This window comes from Olea europaea, unplaced genomic scaffold (assembly GCF_002742605.1).
Source record: "Olea europaea var. sylvestris unplaced genomic scaffold, O_europaea_v1 scaffold908, whole genome shotgun sequence".
Lineage (NCBI taxonomy): Eukaryota > Viridiplantae > Streptophyta > Magnoliopsida > Lamiales > Oleaceae > Olea > Olea europaea.
Window position 1 is genome coordinate 21,727 of NW_019267557.1, and position 20,139 is coordinate 41,865.

The 20,139-nt window shown below is 35.4% G+C and overlaps 1 protein-coding gene across 1 annotated transcript; it reads right to left on the bottom strand.

Annotated features, from left to right (window-relative positions):
* Nucleotides 1-12,153: 12,153 nt before the first annotated feature.
* On the bottom strand, nt 12,154-18,736 carry LOC111392254 (nitrate regulatory gene2 protein-like). The gene is made up of 4 exons (XM_023017545.1): nt 17,119-18,736; nt 16,689-16,870; nt 15,558-15,781; nt 12,154-13,917 (listed from the first exon to the last, which is right to left on the bottom strand). Exons 1-4 carry the CDS (start codon nt 18,455-18,457, stop codon nt 13,173-13,175), a joined length of 2,490 nt encoding a protein of 829 aa, XP_022873313.1. The 5' UTR covers nt 18,458-18,736; the 3' UTR covers nt 12,154-13,172.
* Nucleotides 18,737-20,139: the final 1,403 nt, after the last annotated feature.

The following is a 20,139-nucleotide window of genomic DNA, read 5'->3' on the forward strand; positions in this document are numbered from 1 at the left end:
CCTATTAGAGCTAATTATATTTCAAAATAACAGAAACACAAAATCAAGAACCCTTTAATCAGATATTTCCAGCCTTTCTTTAAAAACCCATTTCAATTTTTTCTTTTCTTTTTGAATGGACGTAGAACCCATTTAAGACTGCTAATAATTCCAGCAAAAAGATGAGTTTTTCAACAGTCCCCATATTCTTGCCAATTATTATTTTCCGCCTATTGATTTTTTTCCTTACAACTGGACAAAAATCAATATAAAGCTAATACAAACTGATTTATGCTTTGTGCAACATTCTTTAAAGCTTAAATGAATATTAATCCTTCAGGAGCTCAATCGATCCAAATCTACCAAATACCTTGATTGACATTAGAGTTCCATACAATTTAAACATGCAAAAGGTGGTTTGGTCGACAAGAATAAAATTATCAATTACCCTCCATGAAAGGTTTTTAAGCAATACTACTTTCTATCATTTTAAGAAGGAATTTTCAATGAAATAATATTTGTCATTTATACAACACAATCAATTAAAATCGAAAAATAAAATCTTTTTACTAAGAACAGGTTTATAATTTGAAATTTTTTCATAAATTAAGATTAAAAATTACATAAAATAAAATAAAAAAATTAGACCAAACATTGAAAAAATATATATATAGGAATTAAAAAGTAACCTGCAAAGACAAATACAAAGGAGGCTGTCCAAAAACAACTCTATAGATAAATTGGTGGACTGCACAAATCGAAGTCGATAGAGAAAGAGTTGGAGAACCAAGTAAAACTAAAGAAATAACCACCATTTTCTCAAGAAGAGTAGTCTGAATAGGAACGATACTGGAGGCAAAATCCAATAAATTATTTTCAAAATATGAGAAAGTTAAGAGATTGCCTTGAAAGACAGTAACAAGGGATGTCCTTCAAATTGATGACCACCAATTTTTCCAGAGAGACAAGGGAGGCAAGCTTTTGAACCTCTAAGAGAATGAAGGGTCTTCACGTTTGAGCACACAGAGTTATCACAAAATAGGGTTTCCCGATTCTTATTCGGATTGGGTCGGCTTTGCAGGTTGTAGGTTAAGGGTCCAGGCCTAGTGACGCAGTTGAATGATGTCGAAGAGCGTTGAAGATGAAGACACAGATGAACAGGTAAAGAAGACGAAGACAGTGAGGCAGAGACGCTTCGTGAATTTTTTGCAACTTGAAAAGGATATTTTATTCAATTGGGACTTTTCTATGGGCCGGGACAATGAAATTGGGCCATTTTAATTGGGTTGTAACATAAATTCTGGTTCGAGTTCTACAACGTGCAAATGAACGTTACAAAAGGCAACGTCTTATAATTTCAGCAACAATCCATAAATGTTGCTATAGGATTAATTTTAACTACGGTCAATACACGTTGCAAAAAATGCTAAATACATAAACTTTTGACTACGTTCACTGAACTTTGCAAAAGGCAATTTCAACAACAATCGACAAACGTTGCTATATGATAAGTTTTAACAACGGTCAATAAACATTACCGAAAATATCAAATACATAAACTTTTGGCAACGTTCATTGAACGTTGCAAAAGGCATTTTCAGCAACAATCAATGATCATTGCTATATGATAAGCTTTAAAAAGGTCAATAACCGTTGCCAAAAATGACAAAGACATAAACTTTTGGCAACGCTCACCTAACATTGTAAAAGACAATATGAGAAACATGCATTAACATAGTGTTGCCAAATCTTATTTTTGTCATCAAATAGCAACATGCCTTCAACAAATGTTGCGATAAACCTCTTTTAGCAGCATACAAATAGCGAACGTTGCCCTTTGCATATTGCAAAAGGCCATTTTTGTTGTGGTGAAAGGATTAACACTTAAATACTTAGTAAAATCCTCCAAAACTTAAGAACACAAAGAAGAAATTGAATATGATAGAGAAAAATCTTTGATAATTTTGTGGAATGGAAAATTATGATAATTAGTGATTTCCAAGTGTATTGTATTGAACTACCTTCTGGTCTCATCCAGAGTCTAAAGTGGAGAATTAGTTATAACGTAGGGGTGAAAAAGAGAAAGAGTGCTTGCTAGAATCTTCTTTCACAATCGCACATCCATCTCCCTGCATCAAAGCCTTCTTGTCTACCACTAAGTAAAAGAGCCTTACGGAGAGAGTCATTGCAGTGTCATGGAGGCTAGGCCACGAATTTCTAGTCAAGTGGAGAAATCCCAAAAATGAGGACATCAACCATTTGAGTGCGAGTGTCAAAGGCCAATTCTTTTACATGTAGTATAGTTGTGGGAAACATGGGAGTCAAAATATTGTAATTGACAAATGCATTTATTTTGTAATTTCAAGGGGTATGACACCTCCAGCATCTTGATGTCTCCTTTGTAACGCCCCGACCCACATGGATCGAAACGTCACTAGATTAACTGTACTTTAGCCATAAAATTTTTTAACTATATTTTTAGTGGAAGGTATAAAAATTAAATTTTAGAATTTAATTGAATAATATTTTTATTCTTTTTAACAATAATTCAATACTAAAAGAAAACAATATCAAAAATATTTTTAGAAAGGGTTTCATGCATGTAACAACTATTGACGTGAAATTTTTGGCAAAACTTAAAAAGTAATGTTATTTTAGTTTTTATCTCAAACGGAAATTGTCAAAATAAATTCGTTTGCATAGCTATCGATCTCGAAACTTCATCAATTTTAATGTAAATTGGGAAACTCCTTATGATATGACATAGTAAAAAATTAGCTTCCGTCGACATCATATGAAGTATTAAAATATTTTTCAAAACCCAACAGCGACCCGGTTGCAAGGTAAATCGGTGCAGTTCACTTAAAAAAATATATAAAATTCCACAGATATCAAAACCACATGATTTCAAATTTATTCAGTAGATAATCCATGAAAATATCAAATCCAATTGGTTTCTTTCAAAAATTTCAAGCAATGGTCGAGTTATGAATTTTTGAAGATTTTTGAAGTAAATGCAGAAGTTGGAAAAACAAAGACTCTATTCAGTGCAGTTTACTTTATGCAACATTTAAAATTCTACCAGCATCGGATTCACATGATTCCAAGTTCATTCAGTAGCTAACTTATGAGGCTATCCAACGCCGCTAGCTTTGTACAAAAATGCCAAGTAATGAAAGAGTTATGAATTTGTAAAGACAAGGTAGAATCTGAATTTTTTGAAGAGACAGCAAAACATTAAGTGGCTAACATTTTTGTATTTTTTATTTTTTTGTAAACAGTGATTTGTAAATTTATTCCTATGACACATATCTACTTTCAAACATATTTTATTCATAAGGGATGTTCGTAGAATAGATCCACACACGACATCCACAGGAATCTAATTTAAAGAAAACTTAAACATTTCATAATTAACTAAAGATATTAAATCGCCGGCTTCTCCATGACATATCGCATCATCCTTTACCTTCATCCACGCTCCAAAAAAAATCTATTCAACCAATAAGAAGGAAATTAACCCATGAGTTTAAAACTCAATAGATATAATCGATGCATTTCATTGTCAAATTAAAAATTTCGAACTATAGATTCATATCATCGCATGTAGATGGATTTTCGGCAAAATCCAATTACTATAACATTATCATAACACGTAGAGTTAGAGAATAATCATTCAAATTGTTGTAGTGCCGCAGTACCATACCTGGAGGTACCATTTCATTCAAAAATTTATCGAAAATCACAATTTGAAACGAAGTAAATACTTGTACATCTAGCTACCTTGAATTTTCTTAGATATCAAAGAACAAAATGTGTAGAAAACTTTTCTTCTTCTCACCCTTGTTATTCCATTGGCTTAACTTGACATGAAATATATTTTTTGAAAGAAAATAAGAGGAAATTCGGATTTGAGGAGGGGTATTATAACATTTCTTTTTAATGAAAAATTAAATGGGGGAGTTTTATTATCATTAAGTTTGTTAAATTAGGTCTTTAACTAAAAATTTGAAGAGTTTTTAAGTCATAAAAAAATAATTCATAAATTTTTTTTTATAAAAACATCTACATGGTGATTCGAACATGGATTACCTATATGAAATACCATGTAAATGACATTGAGGCAACCCAGCTATTCGTCAAATTTTTGCAATCAAATTTACTTAAATTAATCTCTTAAATTGTTGGGCTTTTAATTAAATTATGGCTTGGACTTTCATAATCTTAAATGGGTTGAGCTTCCATAGCTCGTTTCTTGAATGGGTTAGGCTCGTGGTGCTAAATCATCACAAAATAATAGTCTAATTTTATTTTATTTCGCGGGCTTCTACATCCCTTACACCTTAAACAAAATTTCGTCCTCAAAATTTACCTTATAGATTGGCAAAAAGTGTCAGATATTTGTCTTTTAACTTTTTCTTCTCTTTCCCAAGTAAATTCTTCTACTCCATGATTATTCCATTGCACTTTAATCAGTTGAATCTCCTTGTTCCGTAATTTATGTACCTTTCGATCTAATATTTTAATCAGCAATTCCTCATTAGATAAATCTTTCTGTACTTCCAGGGGTTGATAATTCACCACGTGATTAGGATCATGTACATACTTTCTGATCATATAAATGAAACACGTTGTGAACGACTGATAGTTCAGACAACAAAGTCAGTCGATAAGCCACATTTTCGACCCTGTCAAGTATTTTCAAAAGGTCCGATATAACGAGGTCGTAGTTTGTCTTTCTTGGCAAACCTAAGTACGCCCTTTATTGGTGCTACCTTTAGAAAAACTTTCTCTCCAACTTCAAATTCCAAGTCTTTTCTCTTAATATCTGCATAGCTCTTTTGTCTATTTTGCGCACCTTTTATCCTGGTACGGATCTTATCAATGATTCCAACTGTTCTTTCAATGATCTCTGGTCCCAAATCTCTCTTTTCTCCAACTTCATCCCAATGATAGGTGATCTGTATCTTCTATCATAGAGAGCTTCATAGGTGTCATTCTAATAGTTGCATGAAAACTATTATTATATGCAAATTCCACTAAAGGTAGATACGATTCCCAACTACCGCCTAGATCCAGAATACAGGCCCTTAGCATATTTTCCAAAGTTTGAATGGTCCTTTCAGATTGACCATCAGATTGAGGGTGATTCGCCCTACTGAAATTCAATTTTGTTCCCATAGCTCCTTGTAAACTCTTCCAAAACTTTGACGTAAATCTTGGATCTCTATCAGACACAATGGACACAAGGATACCATACAATCTTACAATATCTCTAATTTACAACTGCGCTAGCTAATCTAGACTAAATGTCATTTTTTACTGGAAGAAAAAAGAGCGAACTTTGTTAGATGATCCACTATTACCCATATAGCATTGTGTCTCTTGCTAACTTTGGAAATCCTACCACAAAGTTCACTGCGACATTCTCTCACTTCTATTCAAGTATGCCTAATGGATTTAATAACCCTGTCAATCTTTGATGTTCCGCTTTAACTTGTTGGCACACTATGCATTTTGCCACAAATGAGCCTATACTTCCTTTCATATTCCTCCACTAAAATGCATCTCGAAAGTCTCGATACATGTGGTGTATGGGGTGGAATGAGCTTCTTCCAATATCTCCTTCCTCAAAACTTCATCATTAGGTACACAAATTCTTCCTTTAAACATTAGTGCCTGATCAGAGGCTATTTCGAAATCCTTTCTCTTATTAGTACCAATCTCGTTCTTGATCTTCTACAAAATGGGTCTTATCATATGCTTCTATGACCCGATCTCTAAGAGTGGGTCGAACAATCAAAGTTGCTAAATGAGTAGTGACTTGTTCTGGTGTGGTAATCACTTCAATTCGCAAATTTTTCAAGTCTTTGCTCAACTCCATCTGAATAGCATGTAATGATGCCAACTGTCCCATCGACTTTCTATTTAGAGCATCAACAACAACATTAGCCCTACCAAGATGGTAATGAATAGTGCAAATGTGCAATCATAATCATTTACAAGCTCCAACCATCGTCTCTGTCTCATATTCAATTCCTTCTGTGCAATGAAATATTTGAGACTCTTATGATCTGTGTAATTGTCGCACTTCCCTCCATATAAATAATGACACCATATTCTTAATACATGAACCACCGCCACAAGTTCTAGATCATCCGTCGGGTAGTTCTGCTCATGTTGCTTCAATTGTCTTGACGCACGGGCATAGTACATATCTCGAACCTTGTTTGAATACATCACTATATATAACAAACCCTTCTGAACCTTCAGGTATGGTTAATACAGGTGCTGTAATCAATCGTTGTTTTAGCTCCTGAAAGCTTTGTTCACACTTATCTGTCCATTGAAACTTTACTCATTTCCTTGTCAATTGTGTCATTGGTCTAGTTATTTTGGAGAATCCTTCTATAAATCTCCGATAGTACCGGTCAATCCCAGAAAACTTCGAACTTCACCAGCATTATTCGGTGCCTTCCAATTAGTTACCGCTTCCACCTTCACTGGATCTACTTCAATTCCTCGGGTAGTAACTACATGATCGAGAAATCCAACTCGTTCAAACCAAAATTGCACTTTTTAAATTTGGCGTATAACTTTTCCTTAAGTAATGTTTATAACGCTATTCTAAGATATTCTTCATGTTGATCTTTACTCTTGGAGTAAATCAGAATGTCATCAATGAAGACTATAACAAATTTATCAAAATACTGATGAAATACTCGATTCATCAGATCCATGAACACTGCTGGAGCATTTGTCAATTCGAATGGCATAACTGTGAACTCGTAATGTCCATAACGAGTTTTGAAAGCTATCTTAGGTATATCACTCGCCTTAACCTTTAATTGATGATATCCAGATCGTAAATCGATCTTAGAAAATATCTTAGCCCCTTTCAATTGATCAAACAAATCATCGATTCTTGGGAGAGGATACCTATTCTTGATGGTCAAACGGTTCAACTCCCGATAGTTGATACACATCCGCATACTTCCATCTTTCCTCTTCACAAACAATATTGGTACGTCCCATGGTGATACACTTGGTCGAAAAAAGCCAATGTTTAACAGTTCTTGTAACTGGATTTTCAACTCCTGAAGTTCTTTTGGAACCATTATCTATGGAGCTTTAGATACCGGTGCCGCTCCGAAAATCAAATCTATTGTGAATTTCACTTGTCTATTTGGAGGAATACCAGATAGATCTTCTGGAAACACATCTCTAAATTATTGTACCACTAGTACATCCTCAATCTTTATCGTTACCTGTTTTCTTCCTAAGATGTTAACTAGAAACCCTTGAGATGTTTCTTTTGTCAATATTTTCTCAGCTTGTAAAGCCGGTACTAGTCAGAGATAGGGCTTGATCTTTATTCTAGGAAAAGAAAATTGTTCTTCTCCTGATTATTGTAAAGTCACTTCCGTTTCTCTACAACGAACAGTTGCATAATTATATCTTAACCAATCCATATCCAAAATCACATCAAATCTTTCATCTCTATCACGTACAAGTCAGCTTCAAATGTTTTTCCCTCAATTTTAAGATTCACCGACCTAGCGAACTTATCTATATTCAATGTTCTGCATGAGGGAATGCTAACTTCTAGTGTACTCTCTGACTTATCACAATTGATACTAGATTTAGCAACGAAAGATGTTGATACAAAAGAGTGAGTAGTTTCTGAATCAAAAAGTACATAAGCAGGTAAATCAGATATCAGTAATATACCTGCTATCACATTTGAGTCCTCCTCTGCATCCTTCTGCATCATTGTAAAAACTCGTGCTTTTCTCTTCTTGTTCTGATATTTGTTGTCATCCTTCTTCTAAGCAAATATGGGACAATCATAAGTAATATGTCCTGGCTTACCACACCAAAAACAGGCATTCTTCCCATACAAGCATTCACCACGATGAGGCTTACCACACTTAGGACATGACACTACTGCAACTACTATGCCCTTACTATCACTAGGTCTAGTATTAGCTTTCTTATTTTGCCATTTGCCTTTTCCTTGATCTAGACCATTCCATTTTCTCTTTCCAACCTGTCCTTTATCCTGCTGGTTGTACAATTGACGGTGTTGCTCTGCATTTGCCTTCTGATACCAAATAGCGTGAGCTCGTTCCAACACCTCACGGTATGATGTGAAACGATGTGACGTAAGAATCATGCTTAGGTCTGGGTTTAACCCTTGCTCAAACCTTCAAGTCTTCGTGTCTACCAGGTGTGGAGCATACCTTGATCAAAAAAAATTTCAGTACTCCTTGAAATCAAGATATATAATAGCTCGATAAAAGGAAAAGATATCACAAGGAAATGGAATCTAAATTTCTAATTTCTGTGAATCTTGCGAATCTTCTTCAGTGGTGATTACGTCTTAGGTGCAGAATATTGATGAATTATGCTTTTTGTTCGCAAAACAAGTTAAAATCACTAGAAAAATATTCACCTCCTCCATCACTTCTTAAAGTTTTTATTCTCTTACTTAAGTAATTTTCCACTTCATTCTTACATGTTTTAAACATATCAAAGGCTTCATATTTATGTTTTATCAAGTAAACATACGTATATCTAGAGTAATTATCTATAAAGGTAATGAAATACCTATTTCCTTATTTAGTTAACATGCCATTTAATTCATATATGTCCGTATGAATTAATTCTAAAATACTAAAAACCCTATTTACACTTTGATAAGGCTCCTATAGATTCTACATAGGTTTTATATTTGAATTCATTATTTTCATTACATGATATTAAGAGGCAGTTTGATTTGGATTAAAATCTTATTTTAATCTAGGTCGAAGTCAAACAATCAATATTGACCATGTCTTTCATAGGTCCCACAAGTTTTTAACCATACATTTCGAAAATTTCTATAATAATCTACTAAATAATCTAATTTTAATCCCCACCAATCACCCTATAAATTACATTTTAACATTATTTTCATGGTACTCTTACTTATGTGACCTAATTTAGCATGTCATAAAGTAAATGAATCAACAATATATGCAAAATCAATTTTATTATTAATCATCTTGTCAATGGTACAAAGTTTGATAATTTATTCACAAGAATAGTCTTTTCCAATAAATTTCCTATTTAGAGATGGTACAAGTTTACTGGACTCATAAACACATATTATGCTCGATTTTCATAAGAGATTTTCGCTAACCAAGTTCTTAGTCATATCGGGAACATGCAACACATTTGTCAAGGAAACGATCTTGCTAGAAGTAAAGATGATCTCTATATTTCCTTTCCCAACCACCAGACTTTCATTATCCATTCGAATTTCTTGATCTCTATCTACTTCATAATATATTTTGAACAATGATTTGTCATATGATATATGTACAGTTGCACATGTATCATACAATCATCTAGGAACTTTTCCTTTGATTGTATTAATCTCGCTTATGGTAGCCACAATATTATCTTCTTTAATGGAGTTCACATTTCCTCTGGAGTTGTTTTGTTTTTTGTGTCGACATTCGTTTGCATAATGTTCAGGTTTCTCACATACAAAACAACTTCTTTTGGACTTCTTAAACTGGTTAAAGTTCCTTGAAGGTTTTCTCTTGTTATATATATTAGAAGATTCGATCTTCTCTATGGCATTGGCCTTAGAAGTGCCTTCGAAAGAGTTGTCATACTTATCTCTCATCCTTAACTCCTCAATACGAAAATGTTTCTACAATAATTCTAAAGAGTAATCTTCGAAACTATGCATAATTTTCTTTCAATATCCTTTTCAAGTTCTGGAAGTTTTGCAATAATTGCTCCCATTTGAAAAGTTTTTGGGATCTGAATTTTGACCCCTTCAACATATTGACAAGGACATGCAACTCATGAATTTGGGAAAGAGTGGGAATGATATCAAGAAATTTTAAATCAAAATACCTTGAAATTAAGAATTTCTTGGTACCTTCTTCTTCGACTTTGTACTTACTTTCCAAAGCGTTCTAAATTTCCTTTGAGAAAGAAATGTTGGTGTATAGATCATACAACTGATTGGATAGAGTGTTGAGAATATGGTCGCAGCATATAATTTCATCTTCTTGAGGCTTTTGTCTTTCAACGCTTATGGCATCTATTTCTCCATTTGTTGGTTCTGGTGGTGCTAATTCCGAATCAAGAATGTAAAATATTTTCGACGCCGTGAGTAGGAACTTCAACTTGTCTTGCCATCTTCTAAACTTTGTTCCATCAAAACGTTCTAAACAAACGAGGTCTTGATTCATCAACTTGATCATAGTCATAATGGTTTCATTCTCCATTGCAAAATATCGTTTGAGGTTGTTGGAAATATGGTTTACACACAAGGAGATGGAGAAAAAACGAATAATAAAAAGAAGAAACAAAAGAAACGCCAAAAGAAATTGAATGAGGCTCAAACACGTGATCATTATCCTCAAACGATATTTGCCCCTTTTCAGATTGAACTTGATGCTTAAAGGGATTCTAGCAAATGGTTTGTAGGATTTATCAAGCTTTGAAAATGATTAACATTTAAACATTTGGTGAAATCCTCCAAAACTTAAGAACACAAAGAAGAAATTGAATATCATGGAGAGAGAACTTCGATAATTTTATGGAATGGAAAATTATGATCACTAGTGATTTCCAAGTGTAATGTATTGAACATCAATCACCTATTTATAGGTCTCAACAATACTCCACGAAGTGATGCCTTACAATACGCCAAAAGACACGAAATGCAGTTGAAAAAACCAGCTAATAGCTAGTTGAAATGCTCTATGCAACTGCATAGAGCAAACTTATGAGACCGCATAGATCATCCAAAGGCCCTGCAAATGACCATGTGACCGACCACATAGGCCAACATTTTGGTCTATACATTTAAAAAATTTCAACAATTTTCGGAGACACCTTTCTTAGTGGATTCCCCTGCTTAATAGTAAGTACTATTTAAGCGTAATTTGGTGGAATTAAGGTTGATTAATAGTCGAAGGGAAGACAGAGGAATGTATACTATGATCTAATATTAGAATTAATGTTTAATGATTCGATAGCTTGACAGATTATTGAATGTGATTCATTACAAGGAATATGAGGTAGCTTAGCTAGTTGATTTTATTATATAATAATGGGAAGCTGATTGTATTTAGAGGCATATATTCATTCCGCAAGTCTGGCAAGCTGGCATTTTATTTTATAACGTAATTATGTTCCGACAAATCTGTCAAGGTTCAGAAGTATTAGACTAAATAGTAAATATACTATGGGCCCTGCTAATCGTACCAGGCCCCTGTATACAGGGGATCGAGTACGGGACCTAAATAAGTCAATTTCCATGAACTATTTGTGTCAATGAATTAGTTTTCTTACAAAGTTTTGTTATAGCATCTATAACGTCTTTTGAGAAATGTAACTATTGGCTGAAGAATGAATGATTTGAAATCCACAAAAGAAAAAGTAAGTGGACCTGATTTCGTTATTGGGTTAACCATACACTTCACATGTTTCTAGCGTTTCTAGTTGGTTATTTCCAATTACGTAAATCAACAGCACTCACAAAAACTAAGTAATTTATGCTAGGCCCTTACTCCTCCTGTTCGAACCAGGGTTTGAAACCAAACCTCTTCTAAGCAGGATAGATGGTGGCGACGTGGGGGCCAGAAAAGGAAAGAGGGATGGAATTTCTCTCGCTTTTGACATAGCGCAACTGGCCCCCTTTATGCAAGGGCCCTTTCCCATATACTATTTACCATTCATTTCGTTTCGTGCAACAAAACATAGGTTGTCAACCAACTCGTCCAACAGGCTAAAAATTTAATGGTTATATCATATGTATATAATAAGTTTACATAATCGTTTACATGAGCATAATGTGATAAGATATGATTGGATCAAAATTTCTTCAATCCAAAACTTCACTTTCTTTTTGACACTTTGTCTGTAAACCTTTTTGTAACTACTCAAATACAAATAGCATTATTCTAAGATTACAATTATTATATGTAGATAACCTACATAATAGTCTACTACCAGATAATGTGACGAAATTTAATTGAATCAGAATCTTATTAATCAAATAACTTTTCCACTTACATTTCGACACCTCATCATTATGGAATATTATGTAATTAGCTATGTACAAGAATCTTTTTTTTTTTTTTGTCAAATTTTACGTACATACAGTTTAGTTTAAAAAGCGAAGGCCCACACGGCATATTAGCTTTTGACATTAAAACGACTACAATAATGAGTTTCATTCTCAATTTCTTAACTAACAAAAGAATTCATTCAAACTACAAATATACTCTCAAAACAGTAAGAAAAGGCTCCTGGACAACAATTTGAATAATGTAACTATGAATTTATACTCATGCATAACCTGATTTCTGGGTATCAGTAGACAATTTAAGTCCACACTTGCCGGTCTGGAGCAAGTGATGATAATGCAAAAAACTGAGGGATTGCCTCCCCTGCCCGCTTCTTGTGCAGAACCAAGAGAATGGTTTCTCCTGCTAGTGTAGTGTCGTGAACCAATATAGGTTGGAAGTTCAATTATCCGAGCAGCAAGGCAATCCTGTATATTTTCCTTGCAATTAACCATCCTCGCTTAATTATAGAGGAGCGGATTAGGCCAAATTTCCAATATATATGGATCTAAAGATTCCTGTGAAGCTTGTGAAACCATTCACAGCACGCAGCCTAAAAATTTGCATACCTTTTCTAATTAGGTAGCCATCATAACCATCAACAGCTATGACCCCAGGGCTAGGAACAGTCACATAAGACCTGCTGATTAGGTTCAATACCGATGAGAGACAGATCTTTAGAAACAAAGTTCGGCAAATCAAGAGGATTTAGCTACCTTTGCACCAAAATATCCCATTGACCCGTCTTTTGCTCTTTGAGAAAGCAACTTTAATGTCTTATAACAATGTTTCATCTTCTAAAACTGTAACTTCTTTGTTGAGTTGCATCAATGACAAATACATCTAGTCCCTCATTGGATGATAGAAACTGATTGCCAGCAAATATTTCACCACAAGATATGTGAAGTTTAACGTCAAGGTAGAAATTCTTGAGTCCCAACTTGACAAGCTCCGAATCTCATACCTTTGTGGCTTTTACTAGTACTTCAATCTGGACATAGTAAATCAAAGTGGCCCACCAAGCATACCTATTCAGACGTCATCTAGAAGGTAACATTAGGAAACTTGTTCACGCTCTCGAGCAATACGATCCTCTTCAATGCGCTGTAAAAGATCCTCGTAGACTTTCAAAGAGTCAGCCGCATACTTCTCCATGGCCTTGAAAACATGTTGCAGACCCGCCTGAAGACTAGCACTTTTGCTGGTCTCACTCTGATACACAACACGTCCGGTTAATGGCATACCACTGTTGTCCCCAGAGATAAGAACCATTCTTTTGTCTAATGCCTGAATCTCCTTTTGTATCTTCTGGTCTTCCCTCTCCAGGCCCTTAACTTTCCTCTCATCCTTGTTTGCTAACATCCTTTGTCTCATTTCTGACTTATCCCGATCCCAGAGCTGAAGCACACTTGTGGCAAAATCTCGCATTGAATCAACCACTTCTTTCTCAGAAATTCCCTCCAATGATTGGGACCACTGGTAACATATTACAAACACTGGAGGAGCACCAATCCTTCCAGGGGAAAAGGGAACTATTCCATCTGGTGTTTCTTCAGGAACATAAAGGAGACATTTCATAAGCCAGTTATTTAATGCTCTAATATAACCCTTTTGGGCACCGATCCAGTAAGAGAATCTTAGAGTCCAATTAATGAGATCACGTTCAAGCTGTCGAGTAGCTTCAAAATGAGCATCACTGAAGTGTTTGCGTAATGCAATGGCATCTAACCGTTTGGCTTCTCCAATTGCTTGACATTGATTATGATGGCACTCAAGCATGGATTTCCACATCCTGGTTAACCTGGAAGAAAAGGCAAGAAAATATTAAATGAGAGAGACTGAAAACAATAATAGACACAAAATTAGTCACCAGGTACTCTCATTGCATGCCCCCACACGAGAGGATAATATAGTAAATTGATTTGTATGGCACCTAATTTAGCTGTTATATAGTCTCAAAAAACCTAGAATAGAGAGGGTTAATCCCACAAGTAAATAAAGCCCAATAGTTTTTGGCCGAAGTCCAAACAATTCCTCTTCGTCTTTTCCTTTTAATCATCCTATTTCCATCTGAAATTTGACAAACATTTGTTACATGAACTGTTCCATTACAGCTCAAGTACACATGTTCAACACTAAATAGTGGGAAATATAGATAGCATATCAATCCCTAATTTTAAGCAGAAGGCTATAGATTTTTTTACTAATGCAACTCTTGGACACATACTTGTCTCCAACCTCCATAGCAAAGTCCAGCTAACATGGTTACGTACAGAAATACAACAACAAACTGAGCCGTGCTTTCAACAAAATTGGGTAAGGTATATAACTAGTTACATACAGAAATACCTACCACAAACTCCTCTAGCTTCTCTACCATAAAACTTACCAAAAGCCATTCCACCTTACGCATGTAAACTTGAAAAGATCTAAACTTCCAGGTACCATGCCTCTGATCCAGCGTCCATGCATAAAATCCATTTTAACACTCTGACTGTCCAAAGCCCTATAGTCATACTTTTACCTTACGCAATAAGGAACCTTCTGGCTTACCAAACACTTAGCTCATAGGAAATCAGAGCAAGCCTCATTCTTCTAACAAATTTCAGATATTTATTTCCGGGAGGAAGGTCGAAGGTTTTGGTTCCCTTGCTTCTTCATTTCCAAGACTAAGCCCGTTTGATGCCATTATAAAGAGAAATTGGGGAAAATGATGTTTTCAATAGTGATTTTTTGGAAAATGCGCGATTAAAAAGTAGGGAAAAGTTTTAAGTTTACGTGTAAGATATGTGGGATTGAAAATGAGTACGAGAAATAAAGAGAACAGGGGTCTAAATGATCTTTCTATGCTTAAAAATGTAAATGTACATGTTAGTTCGCTCTCTGAAAATGGAAAAATGGATAGGAATTTTCAGTTCTGCAGCAACTAGACAAATAGCAAGATTTGAGATTTGACCCCTCTATGGATTATCCTCGAGATGATTTACGAAAGGTTGTTGATGCTGGATTCAAATTCATTTGGAAATCTTGTGTCCCTTACAAAACTATGGTGTCTATATGAGTGGTCTTAGCATAGGGAAATGTGCTTCCTTGTGAATGACCCTCAACAATCTTACTTCAGAGGTGAAGAAGAACATTAACAAGACCAATAATTTGTGCTTCACACCTCAAAAGACATTTTCTAGAGCAGGGGGTTAGCAGGGTGAAACAAATTCTTCTATGCTTTCATGGACATAGATTAGATTCAACAAAAGGTTAACAAGTGAATAGATCCTATGGGTGCCAACATATCACTTCATAAATATTATGCATCAATCAAGTTCATAAAAATGTGAAGAAAAAAAATGCGATACAAACAGAATGCAGTATGCAGAGCCACCAGGTTCAAACTTGAGAGCAACTTAATACAGAGTCTGCAAAAAGGTCATAAGATCCACATACCCATGAATGAATTCATTTAGCTGCGGCCATAACTCATCATCCCTCAAACTGTTTATCTTCACTGAGAATTTATCGACAACTTGAATCGCAATTCTAATTTTTGTGGATAGACTCCTAACTAAAGATCTGGTTGTATCAATTTTTTGAGCCTCAGCACCCCGTTCATCTAACCGCTTCAGTTTATGTGACTTTCTATCATGGAGGACCCTCATTTTCTCCTCAACCTGCAAAAGCATGAGCATACATGGGATAAGCAGTTGCATCTCAACTAGTTAAAGTTTTAGGCCCACAAACAAGGACATAAGAAAGTAGAGCCCCATAAGAGACCTAGGCTCGATGGATACCAACAAGATTATGGTTTCAATATTCACTATTCTACAAAAGTTCTTCGACAGATTAATCTCATTAGACAAAGCCATAAAATATCAATTCAATATTCACTATTCTACAAAAGTTCTTCGATAGATTAATCTGATTAGACAAAGCCATAAAATATCAATCTTGCCTCAATGGAACCTGGAGATCCATACGAATGACTAATGAGCTTCAAAAAGAGGTTGACATGACATGCAACACAAACCACTTGCAAAAGAAATCAATGAATGTCAAAAGAAAGGATGACGGGATCATGGTATCTGAGCGAGTAGATCTATGCGATGAAGAATATTTCAAAGAGCTGCAATTACATCATCTACAGTCAGATTTTATCTCAAACGTCAAATTGAATCTTCAAGCACATCCCAATTTCTAGATAGGAATAACCCAATGCAAGATTATAATAGCAAATCCACTTCGGTGTCACTATATGAGTTTTAACTCGCTACTTTCATCAATCGCCAGAACGATAATGAGATGAACATTTGTAAAGAACTTGGAATTCTTTAATAAAAGATTTACAGCAGCACTTTGAGGGTCATTACTATCATCTATCAGAATATGGTGATTAGGAAGTAACGGTAACTAACAAATTGAGTCCTTGAGAAGAGTTCTGAAAAATGGTTCCAACAGGGGGACCACAATCCATATAGTTGGTATATAATTAATGGAGCAACTAATGCCAGAGGACATTAGTTGCACAAATACAAATACAAATAACAGAACATGGGTCAATTAAAGGAATTATCAATGTACCTTCACTTCTTCATACAGTTTCTTCTCCCACAGGTACAACTTATGCAAAGTGGAGGAAATATTTCTGGAGCCTGAGCCCACAATTTGATCAACATCTAAAGTATCAGCATTTCCATTCTCCGAGCTTTTGGAAGTTAATGTTTGTGATGCTACCCCTGGCATCTGCAATATCTTGGAAGAAACTGCCCCAAAAATAGCCATAAGTTTAAACATTAAAAAGATATCAAAGCAGGTCTAATACACTCAAACTTAACTTTCCACCACAAAATTACAAGGACTCAAGGTCCGTATAGTAAATGAATTAACTGTATATCAATCAATTCTTTGCAGACAAACAAACAAAAGAGACTTTTATATTCTGGAAGTAATACAACTAATCATTAAAAATCTGTATATCAATTGCAGAGGTACAAAAAAATTGAATCTTTACCATTATGGCCACCATGTTTGTGCTTATAGGGAAGCTTCCCGACCTCGAGCAACTTAGAAAGCTCGATTCCAGCCTCTGAAGCTCGCACAAATTGAACCTGAATTTCTTTCACAACCTCAGAATCAACCTTGAAACCACCACGGGCATTAAATCCAGCCACATTTCCCCGATCTTTCGACTTGTCCTCATCATCAACCACCTTTTTATCCATCATTTTCACTTCATACTCCACTGGATCACTCTCCACCCCCGCGCTTGCCTTTGCCCTGTACCTTAACTCATCATCATTCTGCGCCCTCTCATCCTCCACCTTATTGGCCCCTCCAGCTGCTCCTGCCTTCGAATAACTACTCCTCCCGCTATCCACAAACTTCTGATTTCCGTGAACCTCCTTCACGACTTCACCATCCTCATCTTCCAAATCAGGTATTCCCTCTTCCTCCCTCACTTCCCTCGAGTCCAGGCTCGGGGTGTAAGGCGGATAATACTTCTCAAAGGCATCGAAAGGGTTCAAAAAATCCCAGGTCGAACTACTTGGTGGCGGCGGCGGCGGCGGTGGAGGCGCTTTTGAACTCGACGTAGAAGCTGCCCCATCAGGCGGAGATGAAAAGCCGTCGTAACGCGCCGGTGGTAACGAAGAACCCGAAAATCCACCTCCAGCACCCATATTCGGATAATTTCCGTAATTACCAACATTATTATTATAATAATAAGGAGATGAAGGTGGGTTCTGAATATTATTTGCATAAGGATAAGGATAAGGATAAGAAGTATACGAAGAGGAAGTCGAAGATTCACCTATATGTCTAGTTTCTGGGATCATCGGCCGTTGCTCATACACTACAGACGGTGTCGGTTGCTTCTTCATATAATTTATAATCTTGCCGCCTCCCTGATAAATATCATAATCCGGTATGTAACCAAAGGGACCAACATACGGTTGAACCGGGGACGGCGCATCATGATGATGTAGCGATTCAGAACCGGAATCTTCTTCGTCTTCGGAGTCAGAGTGAAGGTGAAGATGCGAACCGGAGTCCGAGTCAGAGTGAAGGTGGTGAATGTTTTCCGGCGGTGAACCAGAAGGTTCGGGTAGGTCACCTTTCCGTTGAGCCGGAAGGTTGAGAACCGGCGAAGATGGTCCCGGATTGGAACCATCAGTATCTCCATTGAAAAACCGATCGAGCGAAGAGCCGACGGCCTCAAGAGAGTGAAGATAAGCCGCGTGGGCTTCAGCCAAGGTGTAGCGTTGGTGTATAGCTTCATCTAGGAAAGTGCACCGCTCCCGGCACAAAGTCACTGCCGGTAAGTCATCAAGCTTTGAGCTAGCACAACCCATCAAATTTAATTTCCAGTGAAAATTAAGAATGAAATTAGATCGAGAAAGAAAGCATAATCGAAATTGGGGTGAAAAATATTTAGGGTTGGGGAAAAAGATGAGATTGGGAAAAAGAAAAGGAAAAGAAAGAAGGAATCTTTTTGTGTGCCAGAGAGGAGTTTGTCGTCGGTTTGTATGTATGTTAATGTAGCAGAAAAGAGAGAGAAAGTGGAGGGGAAGAGAGGGGTGGGTGGTATGGGTGGGGTGTTTGCACAGTAAGAAAGTCACTGATTGTATGGATCGTCGGTACGACTGAGTGAGTCAGCCTACAGTACATATACTATTATTTTAGAGTTTGTTTGGGAGAAATGTTTTTATATACAAAAGGAATTTTTTTTTTTTTTAAGAATGATTAGTTACGAGTTGGAAAAAATTAAAGACTCGTAAAATGTGTGGTTAATTATTATTTAGAAGAGAAATCTACACAAACAAGCTCCTGGCCTATGTTTGAATAAAATTACACCATTAGTAACCAATCTATTGTCTTCAAAGCAAGTTGGCTCTTGACTTTTGAAAAGAAATAAATTGATTTGAAGTATAATCAGATCCACCTTCTTTAAATCGTCATGGGATCCTAAAATTAAATCACTTATTACATAAATTTTAAATAACATACTCTTTGTTGTCTACGAAGCGTCGAGTGATTGTCAAAACTAATTTGGTGGACTCTAAAAGTTCGATCCATGATATGATATTGTATCTTGATACAAAGTTTCATACAGTAGACGCTTCGCTATTGAAATACATGATAGGTGATAAGTATATTAAAGCTAGTACCGTATATAGAGGGATAGGGCAAAGCTGGGCTTTACCCCAATCCCCTTCTAATATATTTGAATTTTCTATGGGCAAAACCACTCTTTTTTTTCTTTTTTCTTTTTTGACATTTTAGTTTGGCTTTAAAAAAAATAGTTCGATTTTGAATCCATCCTGACTAGAGGAGGAATGGTGGTGGCTGAAATTATAAAACAAAACTTAAATTCTTAAAATTAGATATACGAAGAGCATGTGACCATATAGCATAAACTTGTAAAGTTTTGTGAATAAAGGCTTATTATGAAATTATAATGATAAATTTGGTATCAATTTGCAACTTTGACGCATGTAGCTGTCATATAGTCATAACGACTAACAAACTACTTAATACGGTAATTATATTACAAAATCACATACGTTTTGGCATTTAATTATAATATTAATTTTCATGATGTAAGTAATCAATCTCATAAATAAAAATCTTAATTAAACAAAATATAATTAATTACATTTTCTTGTAATTTAATAATATACAGTGTACGTTACAAAAAATTACTGGTCAACAGCCCTTTATCAAAATTTGTGTTTTTAATTATGAGTTAAAGATCTGCTATCCAACTTTTGCTATTTAAATTATGGCACATTCAATTAATTATCGACACGTCATTTTAAATTAACATTTATCAATTTGATGGGTTGGTAATAAAGTTAATAATGATAAATTTGAAATAAAATATTACTTTAAAAATGACGTGTCTATAATTAATTAAAGAAAAAATTGCAGCAGCGGTCCCTAAAGTTTTCATTTTTTTATAAAATTTATCCTAACGTTCATTTTGTGCCAGCGACAGTTCTTAACCATTCATAAATATACACCTAAGGTTTAT